Source organism: Diospyros lotus, chromosome 12 (assembly GCF_014633365.1).
Source record: "Diospyros lotus cultivar Yz01 chromosome 12, ASM1463336v1, whole genome shotgun sequence".
Classification (NCBI taxonomy): Eukaryota; Viridiplantae; Streptophyta; class Magnoliopsida; order Ericales; family Ebenaceae; genus Diospyros; species Diospyros lotus.
The window spans coordinates 19,388,960-19,405,982 of NC_068349.1; the positions used below are offsets into that span (position 1 = coordinate 19,388,960).

At 35.9% G+C, this 17,023-nt stretch overlaps 1 protein-coding gene across 1 annotated transcript; it reads right to left on the reverse strand.

Annotated features, from left to right (window-relative positions):
• Positions 1 to 142: 142 nt before the first annotated feature.
• LOC127787408 (uncharacterized) lies at positions 143 to 13,728 on the reverse strand. Its single transcript, XM_052315441.1, has 17 exons — positions 13,130 to 13,728; positions 12,787 to 13,025; positions 9,223 to 9,344; positions 9,051 to 9,139; positions 8,935 to 8,970; positions 8,689 to 8,782; positions 7,655 to 7,697; positions 7,453 to 7,550; positions 5,045 to 5,109; positions 4,424 to 4,920; positions 4,273 to 4,345; positions 4,053 to 4,181; positions 2,116 to 2,684; positions 1,495 to 1,633; positions 1,346 to 1,414; positions 1,121 to 1,249; positions 143 to 656 (listed from the first exon to the last, which is right to left on the reverse strand). Exons 2-17 carry the CDS (start codon positions 12,996 to 12,998, stop codon positions 543 to 545), a joined length of 2,478 nt encoding a protein of 825 aa, XP_052171401.1. The 5' UTR covers positions 12,999 to 13,025; positions 13,130 to 13,728; the 3' UTR covers positions 143 to 542.
• Positions 13,729 to 17,023: the final 3,295 nt, after the last annotated feature.

A 17,023-nucleotide genomic window follows, 5' to 3' on the forward strand; every position in this document is an offset into this window, starting at 1 on the left:
TCCCATACATACATCTACAGATATCTGTGAGAATTCAAAAATATTTCCTCACAAGGAAATCGCTAGTGCCCAATTAATATTGCTTGTAATGGAATTCACAGACAAACATGCATAGACAAAAATAACATGCCAACCGATCAAGTTTATATATATATATATATATATATATCATATTAAAGGTTTCATAACATAGTGAGAAACCATATCTACTCTGCCAACATACAACAGTAGTTAAAAGACAAGACATCCTCAAAAATGACAGCCCAGACATATTTCACAATGCAAAATGCAAAAAGCCTAAAAATAACGAATGGGACATTCCACGGTAGGAAACCAGTCGTCTACTATGTGTGGTAATATGTCACTAGTTCTCCGCTAATTTTCTACTAATTCGACACAACTAAATATATAGTCCTCACTCAAATGTCAATTTTGGTTCTTTACTCATGGATGGATTGCAGTTCGTCCTAAGAGCTTCGAGTGACCACCCTCTCTTAAGTAGTTTGTAGATGTAGTAGAAAGTGCACAGAAGGTAAACAGACTCATAGGAAGTAAGTTAGCTGCTCCTTCTTCCTTGAACCTCCTTCTCCATACAAATCATTCCATTGCTTCAGCTCATTCATTATAGCTCCCTCAGCTGCAAAGCTTGCAGCAACCTGTGACAACAACAGTAAATAATATCATGCATCAGCAAATGGAAGGACGCTCAGCAGTCTCAGTATAATGACCATTTTAAGAAAATTTTCCATTTGATATGAAATTCCTGATTATTATTATTATCATCATCATCATGTGCAAGGTCGGATACCATCTGGGGGAGAAGGGGAAAAACAAGAGAACCGGAACCAAGATCAAGGTTCGAGTGAAAAATCAAGACTTGAAGAGTAACACAAACACAGCCATCAAGACAACATTAAGAGAAGAATAAGGCCATCACCCATCACATGTTTATCCCAATTTTGTGTTTCTAGAACAAAAGAACAACCACTTTTCTTTCCTTCGTTTCCCCTCCTTTCCCAGTCAGTTGTGCAGCATACATTTCAAAAATGACGAGTGATGGAATACTTGGACAAACTTTGTCTTACACAGAGAGAGAGAGAGAGAGAGAGAGAGAGAATGCCTGATTTTTCGCTTCCTTGAAGTCAGCCATTTTCAAAGGCCTGATGGTGATTACTCTTTCTTCTTTATCCCCGTCTGGTTCTTGAGCATCTTTTAAATTCTGTCCTTCCTCAGCTCTTTGTTTTTTCTCCTGTTGACATGCCAATAGAACTTTCAAGGCTAAAACCCTATCATTAGAAAATTAAACGGTGACGGTGATGATGAAATTCAGATGAATTTTCCTTACTAGATCCTTTAGCCTCTCCTGCTGAATTAGTTCCCTTACTGGTCTGTAAGCAGCTGTTACACACAAGTTCTGTTTACAACAAACCGAGTAATGGTTAAAATCAATTCATTGCATATGCAAACACCAATGCCATATTGAAAATTTACAACCTTCAAATCACTTCCAGTATATCCTTCTGTCATGGATGCTAGCTCCTTAAAGTCTAGTTCTTCGTGAACTTTTTCTTTTGCTAGAAGAGTTCTCAAAATCTTCTCTCTGTTCTCAATTGATGGTAGGCCAACGATGATTCTGTCAATCATTCAATTAAGCAGAAGTGTAAACTTAGATTTATAATTTAACAAAGAACAGAAGTAGGTGGCTTAAGGATTGGAATATTCATTGTTCCCAATAATTTATCAAAGAAGTTGATGCAGGTGGCTTAAGCAATAACTTAGTAGCTAATGATACTTGTATTTTTATGACGTGAATCAAGGGTTTTCTTTTAATTCCCTATGCACTTTTTCTTTTTCATTTTTTTTGGGCTCAGTAATTCCCCATTCACTTGATGTAAACAGAATTCCTCCAACCACTATGGGAGCTGGACACCAGATATGCTTTTAGGTTTGATAGCCATTACCTAGATTACTAGCTTAATCAAAAAAGAGAGCTATGCTTTTAAGTTTTTATTCAATTCCCCATCATATGTATATATGGTGCATAAAGATATACGATCTCTACTATCAATCACCATAAATAGAGCATTATTGAAGTGGGTAAATCAGCAAAAGTACCTTCTTTCAAAGCGTCTGATAATTGCTTCATCAAGATCAAATGGCCTATTAGTTGCAGCAAGAACAAGAATTCTTTCACCCTGTTTTGTCATGAGTCCATCCCAGTGAGTCATGAACTCATTCTTTATCTTTCGCATGGCTTCATGTTCTCCTGCTCTTGATCGTTGCCCAAGCATGCTATCAACCTCATCCACAAAAATAATAGTTGGGGAAACCTTAGCCGCAAGAGTAAACAGTGCTCGAACATTCTTCTCATCTTCACCAAACCATTTTGAAGTGATGGTAGACATAGACACATTGATGAAGCTTGCTCCAGCCTCATTAGCAATGGCCTTTGCCAACATGGTCTTCCCAGTGCCAGGAGGCCCAAAAAGTAATATTCCTCTGCATGGCTTTAAAAGGCCTCCTTTAAATAAGTCTGGTCGTCGAAGAGGTAGCATCACTAGTTCCTGTAGAGATTCTTTAATATCATCCAAGGCACCAATATCACTGAATGTCACACCGATCTCACTTGCAGGTATGACTTCTGGCCGTATACGCTTCTCAAATTCATTATCAGGAGGAACTTCCTGTTAAAAGAAATAGAAGGCAATATGTCAACAATAAGAGGGGACAGCGCAATTATAAGCACTGTTGTGATAAATAATTCAAATAACTTCTCTGTGATTATTCCTACATGACTAAATACTCTTATTCTTTAAAAGTCAGCGATTCTTCCTTCTATTTTTACCTTAATAAATTGCTGAAATGGAAGAGCAACTTTAACTATGGAATATTACAAGATACAAGGAGGAATAATTACACAACCAGTTACAGTTATTCTCTTACCAAAACAAGAGAAGGCCAAGTAACTGTGGCAGACAAAGCTTGGAAATTTTTACGCATAATGCAATGTGTGCTAAAAATACTCATGTAGACCACACAAAGTGCACTTATTTACCACAGAAATAAAATTAAAAACAAGCATTTGTGGTTGACAAGGAAATTGGCTTGTTAATGTTATAAAATTATGAATTTAACCACAGAAAATTTTCTACTAGACATTCATAGGAAGAACCACACAAAAAGATAGGTTGTTTGTATAATCATTAGATATTTCTCATCAAAAGTTGTTTGTAGTGCCATGTAATTGCCAGTGTTATTAAAGGCGCAAGGCGCACAAGGGTCTTGGAGCCTGAGGCGCAAGGCGAGGCGCGAGCCTGGTGGAACTAGGCGCAAGTTAATAAAAATTAAAATAAAATAAAAATATAGTTGAAGAAAAATGTATAAAATAGGTCCTAACTTCTAATAATATTTTAACAAGCATGTTATAAAAAAAACCACTCTAAAGATCAAACATTTCTATATTTTCATCATTAGAAGCATCATCTCTAATATCTTCCTCCACATCATCTACTCTTGTTGGATGATTTCTATGGTTTAGAAGTGTGATGATAGTTTCATACATTTTTTTGATAGGTAATATACTAGACTTGAATTTGCATCTTTCTTTGTTTTGGTGACTTAATGTTGCATTTTGTTATTGCATGCCTTGAATTTGTTCAATTCTCCCTATCCATCTTCATCTAGTTCAAATTCAATTGGAGCATTTGAAGTATTAGCATTTTTACTTATTGTCAAATTTGTAGTTGAAACAATAAATTTAAACCCTAAACAGTAAAAAATTAAATAGAGTAACAAACAGTAAAATAAAAAACTTGAAAAACAGCTAAAAAGCTCAAGGCGTGCGCCCTTTCCTAAGGCGCCTTGGGCTGAGGCGCGCTTGAGGTGCGTCTTAGGCATGCCTTTTGGTCTGTGCCCACCTGGAAGGCTTTCAGGCGCCCAAGGTGCGCCTTGCGCCTAGGGCGCGCCTGTAATAACACTAGTAATTGCAATGATGGAAATTCCGTCAATGCTAACAGACAATCACGTGCATGAATCTTATACATCCAACTTACAGGAGCTTTGGCTATTGTGGCTGTATCATCAACATCCTTCGCTGCTGTAGCTAATGCCTCTGCTGCACTTTTGTTACTTCCTGCTTTTGTTTCAGGCTTCACAGCTACAGCCTCATCCCTCTGTGCATCCTATGACAATGTAAAGAGAATAAATTTGTCATGGAGTATTGTTCATGTTCTTCACTAAGATTTTTGAAGGAACACAGAAGAATTTTTCAACCTTTGCTTCCAGCTTTAAAGTATCCTTTCCAGCAGACTTGCCTTCCTGGAATAAGCTCAAACCATGGGATAAACTGTTGCATTGCCAGCAGAGAGCAAGTTAAAAAACAAGAATTGACTACTGAGAAAACCACAATAATAACTTAATTTACCTTGTGGATGATATAGCTAACTTCCCATTTCTGTATTCTGGATTCTTGTTGTTCATCAAATGATAAGAGATTGCTGACACTACAATTTCTTCTATATATTTACTGAGAACAATTGTGTCTGCCACACAAATTGACGTCAGATCATCACAGTCAAGGTCATTAGCTGCAAGTACTTCCATAATGTGGTTTCTGTTGTCCTGATACTGCATCATCTTCATATCCTCCTCCAGTTGGGTCTTCCAACTGACAAGATGACTTTCATCTTCAGGTGGCCGGATTTCAATATTGTAAGGGAAAAGAGAAGAAAGCGTCTCATCCACTTCTCTGGATCCAGTATCCGAATCCACAATTCGTGATCCAAGGATCAGCACTGGTCCCGACAGTTTTTTCAACATTTTATGGAACAAATTATGTATCCTTTTTGACCTATATAGGAGCTTGTCTACATCCCTAAGGTACAGAACAATGGGATTGGTTTTTGATATAGAATGCAGGACCTGTCAGTAAAATCAAAATTGTGTAAAGATCATCACTATTCCTAGATAAAATTTGAAAATCCACTCAAATAGAAGGGATCAACCAAAACTTATGGGACATGCAGAACTGTCCAAGATTCAATACCTTATAAAGTATCTGGACAAGAAGCTTTTCATCAAAAGGCCAGTTGCTTGTGTGCTTGAGAGAAGCTGCAAATCAGAAATGAAAATAAGCAGCAGATATATAATCACTGAATTATCCTACTGTGTGATGATCAAAAACAATGTTTCCAATTTTTCCCAAAAACAGAAAAAAAAAAATGTTTCCAACAAGGTAGGCAATCTGAATAAAAAACAAAAATACGAACAGAGAAACACCATTTTGGTATTTTTGTTGCTTTTTTCAAAAAAATGAAAACTCTGTTCACGTTTTCGAAAAAGAAAACAACACATCAAATGCAGCTTCTTTTTTTTTTTTTTTAAAGTGAAAGAAAAACAGAAAATTGAAAACAACATGAGGGGCCGTTTAACAACTTTGTTTTGTTTTCAATTTTCTGTTTGGTTTTTTTACTTTTTGTAATTTTTCTCCCCACGCTTTCATCATGGTGAGTCACCATCTCCAGCAGCTGCTAGTGGTTTCCAGCAACCCCACTGACAAGACTCCAATGACCGGTGGGGAGAGAGAGGAACAGAATTGAAACAAAATAATAATTGTGAAAACACCTTTTTCTTGTTTTTTAAATATTTGAAATTTTTTCAAAAATGTTTAAAAATATAAACAGTAACCAAATGTTTATATCTATTTTTGTTGTCAAAATAAAATGGAAACTAAAAACTGTAATCAAAGTTCTCATCCAAATAGACACTAGAATTTCTATTTTGAATATTGACCTTGTACAACTTTAGGGGAAAGATAGAAGTAGCCATCTAGAAAGGTTAAATAAGCCACAGGTGCATGAAACATGCAAGTTTTGTAATTAGAAGCAACAATGAACCAGATGCCTTTTCCTTGTTCCCATCCTTGTATCCCCTTTTTTCATATCCATACCCATACACATATTCATGGAGTAACACACTTAATTCATCATCCCCATCTCTATCGAATAACAATTACTTATAAAAAAATATTATTTAAAAATTCAGAAATAGAGGAAAATAATCATAATGTGGAGGAAACAAATACTATGTAATTTAATAAAACCAATAAATAAAAATATTATGTGTTCTATAAGTTGAATAACCCATTTTCAAACTTGAATGAAGTAGTTTTGAGCTACAAGTTTATTCTGTTGAAGAAAAATTAAAAAACTAACAAAATAGAATATAATAATGCAGCCACAAGAAGTTAAATGTATCTAATTTTCATCCCAATCAAAATCCAACCAAGATCTCATGAGCCTCACAAGTCATGGCTTCGAGTGGGCCTAGCAGGCCCCTTTACTCAAATTATGCTAAGAAATAAGGTTGCTCGTGGGTTGGGTTGGGTCAAGTTTTATATAAACGTAGACAAAAATCAATCATCTAGTCTAGAATTTTGGACCTAGAACCAACCTAATCCCAAAGCAAAATCAAACAACCAACCTAATTAAATTCGAGTTCAGTTGGGCTGGGCCTCGATACCAAAATTTATAGACTAAAATCAAAATTTTGTAATTCAAAACCTATCAGACACTAAATTTTAAGATGTATAAAATCTTGTTTTAAAGAATCTGAAAAAACAGCATGCATAAGAAAAATAAAGGATCAGAAAAGCATATTAATAAATAATGGGGCTTCAATATTGTTTATATATGTCAGGTCAGATTGGTTTGTAGACCCAATGGTCTAACCAAGCCTGACCTGTTGACATTGAATTCAAAAAATTAGAACTGAAACCAAAGTCGGAATAAAAAAGAACTGAATCAAACTAACTCAAATCACATTTGTTAGAATAGGTTCATTGGTCTACCTGAACCCAAGAGCATCCCTAACGATAAGCCTCTCCTCTAGCCTAGTATAAATATTGAATAAAATAATGATATTTATAAAATATATGGGGGTTAGATACAGGTCCAGGTCCCTATACTCGTCACCCTACTTGTACCCAATATCAGATATTTTCCCCAATCCATATTCACCCCATTAGAGAACTTTAGGTCCATATTTGCCCCAAATAGTGCAAATTAGCCAGATATTCATCACAAGGAAATTAAAATTTGCTACTCCTACTTGCAATGACAAAGATTTGCAAAGTACAGGGTACATGGAATATGCATAGTTTTGAAATCACAATAACTTTTAAGATGACATAATTAGTTCCATTGTACCTTAACGCCTATGAGCTATGACAAATCGAACACACACTTCTCCTTCACACTGTTACATCTTAGCACAAGGTGCATGGAATATGCAGAATTTCGAGATTACAACAAAATTGAAAATGTCCAATCCGGAAAACCTATGATAAATTTTAGAAATATATATACATGTATATTATTATCTTTCATGTTCTGTTGCTAAATAGAATTGCTATACATCATACATTCTGGTAAAACAAAGATACTCCACAAGAACCTGGGTTAGCAGAACTGGATTGTGAGGCAAGGTTATTAAGATTAGCTGCAGCAGATGCATTTCTACGAAGTTTTGGAGGATCAGAACATTCTGCTCCCCTGAAAACATAAGCAGAGGACAGACATGTGAGAAACTTGAACTAATTACAAGTGGAATGACAGCATTTTCGTTCATCCCAATCAAGAGCTACTCAACACTGTACCTTGACAGAACATCTGCACCACTGCCTTGCCTGCGTAAGTTTCCTGCAACAGGAAGTTCTGAGTTCAAAGATTTCAACTTAAATTTCAGCCAAAACTTAAAAAATCCCACTTCCAAATGTGTCAAGAAAAGCATTAAAAACCATAAACACAAAACATTGTGGCTTGGAGTAAACATAGAATTCTCCTTCCTATAATCTAAATTCAACTGAATATATCCTGCGAGGAGGGGGAAAAGACATGTACATGTGATGGCATCAAAGGGGAACTACAGTGGCTGAAAACAGTTTACTGAAATAAATATAAGCAACTCAAATGGAAATATTCTGGAAGTACAAGCAAACATTATATCATCTTTGATACTTTAATTTAGTAATATCCTTAATTCCAAAGACACAATGAAGCCAAAGAAAGAAATCAAGCAGTAAACTATTAGATTACAGCACCATATGCCGATGTTTTTGCTAATAGGCACAGAAAGCACCCAAACACTGCATACTATAGGACATGCATAAGATAGTTAATAGAACGTCTCCCAAGGGGAGTTCTGTTTGATGGCTATAAGACTAACTTTTTTTGTATAGCATGGGATGTTAAGCAATTAAGTACCAACATTTACAAAATTAGAACATAATTGAGTTGATAATATTATAGTGAATATGCAGTCACACTAGGAAAAAATTGAATTAGAAATCAGGCTATCTGTAATAAGTTTGGAGTGCCGTTTATTAGAGATAGATGAGCAAGAAGTTTAAGATGGTTTGGACAAGTGAGACAAAGATCAACGATGCACCTATATAGAGAGTAGATGGAATAGAAGAAATTTATAGCAAAAGAGGTAGGAGAAAACCAAAGAAAAACATGGTAGAAAACTCTTAGGCATGACACAAGATATAATAGCATATGGTCATGGATAGCACTCATGTATCCAACAGTACCTAGTGGGAATAAGGCTTCTTCTTCTTGTAAAAGTAATTCCCAAACCATGACAGTTTTATCTTCATAGAAATAAAGAACAAGTAATCTACTTTTATACCTTTGTTTTCTCCCTTTGGCGGAAAAATTGAAAATGATTCAAATAAACCAGACATTCGCTCCAACGTTGTCTCTGAAATGGATCTTTTAAATCCCTGCAGTGTGAGATAGGAAATTAGCAGTGTGAATGAAACTCTCTTTTATCCTTTTCCCCCCATCACCTCATAATCAAAAAGTTAAAACTTGAGTAAAAAAGTCAAAAGCAGCACAACAAGCTTCATGAGCACAGTAAATTGGGAGAACTCACAGATCCACTGATTCCACTCCCATATTTGTTCTGAATCTGTACACAGACAACCACTAGAATGTTAGTATTAGAATCCAGAAGAAACCAAAGGAAAACTAGCATTCTTCAGCACCCACCTTTAATAAGAAGTCAGTCATATCCAATAACAGCAACTTGGCTTCAAAGTAATGAGCTACAGCCTTTGCAAGCATTTGCTGGTAAAGTTCTTCCGAATGTAAAAATAGCAATTAAGCTCGGTGAAATATATGAAAAAACACAAATAACTTGGAACATATTTCAAACACCAACCAGCAGGTCCGGAGAGCAAAATAGCACGACTTGCAGGAGAAAGGTTCCGTGTGTGCTTAGAAAAGTCAGCATTCTTCAAATGGACAAAGGCAGCACTAGTCAGTAAGATCCTTGTCTGCTCACTGTCATCAAAATCAATGATCACAAATGAAAAAAAGTACAATGAGAGCAAGTTGCGAGGAAGGAAAAAAAAAAAAGAAAGAAATATCATTTGTCATCATGAAGTATGGTTATTTAAGTATCCCGTTACTACAACACCCCTAGAATATTCAGTTAAACAAGATGCAATCAGTTTATGTCCATAGTAAATGGCAATCTTGACATATTTTACTCACATGGAAGACTGTAATCTTAATCGGCACTAAAATTCTTGAACTCAAATTTACTTGAAGGCAACAAGTCATGCACAATGTTTTATGCAAATGCATCACTAATGACTATTGATTCTTCTAGTTGCTTCTAAATGTTTATACCTAAATAATCAACTTTTTCAAGTGGATTATTAAATAAGTGAACCATGACCTGGGCCAAACAGAGTCTCCATAGCGCTAATATAATGAGGTTGGATTTACCAAATATCATGGCTACTACAAAATGCACAATTATGTATTATACACAACCAAACAATGTCAAATCCTATTTCTACAAGGTCATGTCCACAATCCACACACTACAGTTCTACTGGCAACCTTAGCATTCACTCAATTGAAAAGATGTCTTCAAGTGCACAATATGACTAATCCAATTAAGTAATACTATGTTCAGTCCCTTCCTGATGAACATACAAGTCTGTAAAAATAAAGCATATATGAAAAGAATGGCAAAGGAGAGGTAACTTCAATAGAAATGAGGAACCTTGTTCCAACAGGTCATGTTTAACACAAAATACAATCAAGAACCCAAAACTTTCCTATGTTGCTATTAGGACTTATTCTTACTAACAGAAAGATCTGCTTATTGAAAAGCCACTTGTGTTTCTAACCCGAGCCAAAGTTTTCCTGCTGGAAAACAAAGGAATGGCCTACTCTAAAAAGTTGGATTTGTTTTCTATCATAAACTTTCCTCATTTCAGACACACAAGGTTTTCAAAGAATATGTAAAATCTTAAGGCCACAACTCAAGTAAGCCTTCTCATACTATTTGGGTCGATTATGTGGGTCATTTTATGCATTCCGCTTTATCTAGTGTCATAGGATCAGTTAATCAGCAAATTACATATCTTTGCCCTTCCAGGCACCTCATATTGCTTCGAATGTGGGCAGTTTATTTTTTCCTCACACAAGGACTAAAGGTTTTCTTTTTACGTGCTGAAGTCATCTCAATCAATTTTCAATAGATTAAATGTTTTAACCATTTCTAAATGCTTTCAATTATTTCTTAATTTTCTTTATTTTTCTAGTGAAATAAATACAAAAAACTAGTAACTAAAGTACATTATCAAAATGCAAGGGTAAATTGTTCATTTCAGATCCCTGAGTTAACTGTCCCAAACAAACTCCATGAGGAGCAATTAGTGCAAATTTCCAATAAGTGGGGTAGTTATGTTTATGAATTAACTCTAAACCAGGGGCAGTCAATTTGATTTACCTTTTTCCTTTTAATCTTGGAAGGATTTATATAAGTCACACAAATATTAAGTATTACTGCACTTAGTCCAATGCCTTGAATCATTAACATCCTTCTGTAAAACTAAGCCCAGATAACAATCTATTTGGTACTTTTGGACTTCAGTGTTGACTACTCTGAGACCCTTTGGTTTTCAGCAAAATTTCATTTGATGTACTAACTTGTACTCCTAAAAGAAAATCTCTTATTCTATTTGCCGCTTTTGTTTCATCAACCAAAACAATGCTATCAGCGAGCATGAAAGAGCACACTGTATATACCTTGTCTTGATGCATACACTCAATTTTACTCCTAACAAAAATCACATGGTCTAAAATCAATACTACAAAGTTCTAAAGTACCCCTTTTCTGTGTTATTGACTAAAATAATATCATCAGTAAGTAGTGCAGTTTGCCTACCTTATCTTGTACATGTTTATTCAATTTATGTATAATCAGGAAACGAGATGATAGCTTAACTAAAGTTTTTAATGTAATCTGCAATGATACAGGAGTTACTAATTTCTACTGACTTCCTGCCAGATATCTATCTTTGACCCCTTTAAATTTGGATGCTACCATTTCAGGTCTCTTGAAACCTTAAGCTTTCTTCAAGTCTATGAAAATTACAAAAATCTTTCTTTTTTTCCATATACCTTTCTTTAGTTTCTTATTATTGACCTCTTTTTTTGAGACTGTTATTTCAAGTTTTGACCTACTCAATCTCGTGCACCCATAACCTCATAGTACGACATATAATCTTGATACTCCTACATATGGTTTCTACAACTTTGCATGCCCCCCATATCTTTTGTATGCTATACTTCTCTATTTACCCAACATTTTCTTTGTTACTATTTTTTACCAGATAGTGGTGTTAGCCTTAACAACATGCTTATCTCTTCTTAGTCTTCTAGGCACTTCCAAACCTCATTTACCTCAACCTAAAGCCCTCGAGCATCCCACTGAAAAGTCCTACAGCACAGAATTTTATAAAAAGACTAACCCCTTATATTCTCCCAATTAAATCTTGCCATTGTTTAACCTTACTCCTGATTTTAATTAAATTTAATTTCCATGTCGTATTAAGAAATCTGAAAGCTCTCCCTAAACATCATAAAGTTGCCTAGGGAGTTTATAGATTGGAATGCGAAGTTCCAAATTACAATGATACAGTTAGGGACCCACCCATCAGTTCAAATGCACTTGCTGACCTTAGCCATATTGCCCACGTTGCCAATTATAATCCTGAATTATCTTCCAATAGTATGAGGATTGATGCATAATGATTCTCGCAGAACTCAGTTTCCTTGTCCCATCGTTTTCCAACACCTTTACACTGCAATCTAGTACTTGTAGGACTACGTCATAGGCTTTTAAAAACATGAACTTAGAAACAATGCATGTTTATCCATTATCTGTACTATAACAAATCAACCATCAGTTCTTAGTTTTCACAGCTCAAAAGGTTCAGTCCCGGAAATAGAAATCCTTTGGTAGTGGATTAAGTAACCCAAAACTAAAAAGTAATGGTCCAAGGAATCCAGACCAAAGAAACTTAAAATATCTGCACCAAAATATAGGCAGAAGACGAAGGTGAAGCAAAAGGTCAGAACCCAAAAAACAGGATGCGCATGAATGAAAGTTCATGCAATATAGAATTACAAGGGTGAAACAAGCAGCACGACTTTAAAATATTTCAAGTAATAAATATCATTCTCCTCGTCGATCTTCCTGTCATTGAAAACTATGAAAACGCAATAAAAAATGGAAACCGGACAAAACATATCCCGGATATGGTGGACCTCTTACTATACACGGAAAACCACGCACTTTCATTCTCGAGGTCTTGCTTTTGTACATGAAATAATAAATATTTTGATTTGTAACACAAACATATTTATAACAGAGACAAAATCTAAAAAACGGAAGGGAGGGAAGGAGAAAATCATTTGTCACCTCAGGTAGTACGGAAACTTGTCGAAGGTGACGCTGCTATCTGTGCCATCAACAACCAGTCTACGCATCTCATCTTCCATCCTCTCCGGTGTAACGGCGCATGAAGAAGAACCGGACCATTTGCTTACAGTCTGGCCTGAAGCCAAACCGATCCCAACCCCGACGCCAATCCCAACGCTCAAAGCAGACATTAAAAAGTGCTTCTGTTCCATTTTCTCTAGTTAAACTCTCTGCCAACCCTAAACACGAAAGCGAACAACGAGAATCAGACCAAAATACGTACTCCTCTTTTCTTTCTGTTTCTACTGGAACAAAAGCGAGATACAGACAGCAAAAATATTACCTTTTCCGCACAAAATACTTGATTGATTGGGAGGAAAATTGAACACTCTGCTAGTGTAGGGAACAGAACAGTGATCAAACTTTCAATATCTGAAACCGATATTTGGAAAACGATGATGACCACCGCTGTACCTGTCAACCGTGCCTAGAAATTTGGCGACGAGTGCACTGACACCTAAAAATCTCTCTTCTTGCAGATTGACGCGAAATAGTTGAAGCAGGAAACCAGAAACCGAAAGTTTTTTCGATATCAAAATTTTAGCGGAAATTCAAAACCTATTCGTGACGAACAAACAGATATGTCAACAAGAGGACAACCATCCTCTGATTCAAACAGGAAACCGGCAATATATGAAACGAAAAACGATATTAACCCTCTCTCTCTCTCTTCTCTGAAACTTGTTTTTCACTCTCTTATCGCTCTGTCTGGCCGATTGCTTTTCGGACAGGCGAAACAAGTGGATCTGACGGCCCTAAGGACCCGCCACGTGTGGAAGAAGTTCCCGGCGGTTGGTGGCGGCGAAGGGGAGGGACAAGCGGTTATGGCGGTGGGAGACTCTTCCCGCTTTTTCAGGCGCCTCTGATCGCTCTGTGTCGGTTCGTTTGAAGTTTTTAAATGGGCGAGAGAGAGCATCGCTGGGCCAGTACCTTATGTTTACGTGGTAGAATCGACGGCGACATCCGACGCGGGTGTAGAGATGATGAAGTGGAGATGAGAACAGGGGATAGTTTCTGGTTTCGAGATTAATTGAACGGTGATGCAGTGGCAACAAATTCGATGCAGAACGGCCTGCGCGTGCGCCGAAATCCTCAGCCAATGAGATTAGAGTTGCTTAAAAGGGAAAGTCGATGGATAAGCATCCATCCAAATCAATACTATTCTCCTTCCCATTTCCAAATATTTGTATTTTTATTTATTTTCACTTCACTTACATTAATACTCAATAACCATAGACTTAATTATGTTTTAATAAAATTGAACATAAAAAGTTATTAATCTTAAGTTACATTGTTACAAAAAAAGGACTAAAAACTTAGCTTCTATAAATAACTATATACATCTTGTCATATAAATTAAATTTTAAAAATTTGTCTAAGCAGTGGGGCAATTGGATGCGCCACTACTCACCTATGTTGCATGGAAACAGAAACGGGAAGCGTTTTCGATAAGAAACGAAAACATAAAAACGGACATTTTTTAAAAAAAATAGACATATATAGAGTCTAAAACGGAAATAAAAAACGTTTCGAAAACGAGAAAATGACTCCTATGAGATATTTCCGTGCAACATAGTTGCTCACCTTACTTCATCAATCTCTGGATAAATCACACCAAAGATCACAAAACTTTGGTGTTCTTTTTAATTTGGTCACTAAATTTCAATTTCTTGCAAAGTGATAACAAAACTTTAAAATGTTTTGCAATGTGGTCACTAAAGTGATTTTTTTATGGTTTCTAGCTAAAATTGCTAATGTGGTGCTGATGTGGCCATTGCCACGTCAGCAATTTTGGTGAGAAATTATTCAAAAGTCACTTTAGTGACTATATTGTAAAATATTTTAAAATATTATTATTATTTTACAATGAATTGAAATTTAGTGACCAAATTAAAAAAGACACAAATTTTATGACATTTGGTATAATTTACCCTCAATCTCTCCAGTATACTCATCTCAAGGGTGAAAAAGCTTTTAAACTTGCGATTTCACGTAAGATCATCATAACTTACTATTGCATAATTAATTTACAATAACACTCTTGTATATACTAATTTTTATAAGTTTAAAATTTTACCTTTTAGCTAAGAATTTTAGGTGCTTTTGGGTAACATTTGAGAAGGTTAAATTTTGGTGTTTTTTTTTTTTTCCTTTTTTTTTTACAAGTATTGGTATTTTTCTTTTATTGACATATTACTAGGATGTAATTATGTATTATATAAGATAAAATTTCTCATATAAAACTCAATTTAATAGTAAAATGAGGGATATAAATAAGTATGAGAATTCTAAACTTTTAAAGTGGTCGCTTATAAATATATCCCTTAATATATTTGTTGTTTAACGCCTCACTAATCTAAGATACGGTGTATGCTTAAAGTGTACATGAGGGCCAATAACCAATATCAAAGCATTAGTGACCAATTCTCTGTAGTTGTAAGTACTAAATCCCTTAAAGTTTAGAATTAGGGATAATTAACCCTTTTCTAATTTTTGTTTTAACTAATAACCTCATTTGCGTCATTTTTTTTTTATTTTGCAAAAAGAAAAACACAATACCTTAATTAATCTAAATAATCACACGCAATTTTGTTATTATAAATTAATTAAAAATAAAAAGACAAATAAGAAAATAAATCTAAGCCATTTTCCCGAATTTGTAAATTTATCCAAACGTTTTAATTTTGACCATTATATCCTAATTGACCCAGTTAGGTACAATTTTATCCAACATCTGAATTAATTTGAGAAACATGTATCATTGCTGATGTGACATGTCATCTATCATAAAATATATATATATATAAGTGAGGCTCACATGTACACGTATAAAAAAAATAAAATTATATATATAAGTTCCACTCATATATTTTTTTATGATAGGTGATTTATTGTCGACGTTCAGAATTAGCCAACCGTGATTCGTAGGCCCGCAATGAGTAAATAAGCTCAAATGCAAGAAGGAGGAACATAATAGAAAGTACGCATGAGATTTTTACGTAGTTCGGCCAAAATAATGCCTACTCCACGACTGTCCTCTAGATATTTCGGCAGAGTAACAGTATGTTATTATTGTTATTCTCTCCCTATACAATGGTGTTTTTGACCCCTATTTATAGTGGCGGGTGTTTACAATTGTATTAAAATACAAAAGTGGAAGAATGACATCATAGAGATAAGATGTCTTTATCAATTCCATAAAATCGGGAATAGGGTTCTGTATTACTAGGGATCTGGTTTGCATTAGATAAAGTAGGTGGGTTTCTGCCTCCGAGTATTCAGTAGCAATGTTGTTATGCGAGATGAATAGTTTGACTGGCAAGCTGAATGGTTAAGCCAGCGAATTAGAAGCATTGTTGGCAGCTCGTTGGGTATATCGCTGAGAACTTGTTGGGAGCTCGCTCGGTTTCGCGATCTGAGCTCGGATTCTAGCAGTGTATGAGCTTGCCTGGCGAGCTCGGTTAGGCCTATTGGGCTTTAGGCGATTGGGCCGACCTATTTGACTGAGTCTAGCCCATAAAAAGTGGTATGAAAAATATGTATAACACAAACCCCCCAGCTCGCAGTGCGACCTTCGGACTAGGAGCTGATGGATGCCAGCGATTCCAACTGTCAATTCTCCTTTCAGACTTCTGCCCAATTGCATCAAATCACGTCGTTTCATGCAGCACGTCTTATTTGCGACATATTTAATGTGCACATTCCCCTATTACAATGCATGATTGTTGTTGTGGGGCCCACGAGCCGTCGTGCAACTGGCGGATGCGGGGTATGCCATAAGCTGTTTTGATTCAACGGCTGAGATCATCCGAACTAGGCGTACAAATAGTAAAGGGGCATTACCTTTTCCCTCTTCATGCCACTTTGAAATTTTATTTCTCTAGCCTTATGCTCTCGAGACTTCCATTGCAACCAAGTTCCTTCGACTGCAATCGTTCAGGTGTCGTCCGCCGCTTAAGGCTTGCTTCCAGTTTTCGGCACCAGCAGGAGGTTTTCTGATAGGTAAGCTCGTCTCAACCTTTGTCTTTTTTCTTTTACTAGGCCGTCCATCGTCGGTTAGCCGTCAATGGTTCTTTGGTCTTCCCAATCCTGTCGGTGCCACCTCCATTTTCTGGTGCACCAATTTGAATCGGTTTGTTAGGTGTTCACTGAGCTTTTGGGCTTAATAACCTTAGGA

Excerpts from the sequence above, each read along its gene's own strand:
- LOC127787408 (XM_052315441.1), bottom strand. The coding sequence starts at position 12,998 with ATGGAACAGAAGCACTTTTTAATGTCTGCTTTGAGCGTTGGGATTGGC. Across the intron at positions 9,140-9,222 it reads TTTGCTCTCCGGACCTGCTG|AACTTTACCAGCAAATGCTT; the intron begins GTTGGTGTTTGA and ends TACATTCGGAAG. Across the intron at positions 4,346-4,423 it reads TTAGCTATATCATCCACAAG|TTTATCCCATGGTTTGAGCT; the intron begins GTAAATTAAGTT and ends GCAATGCAACAG.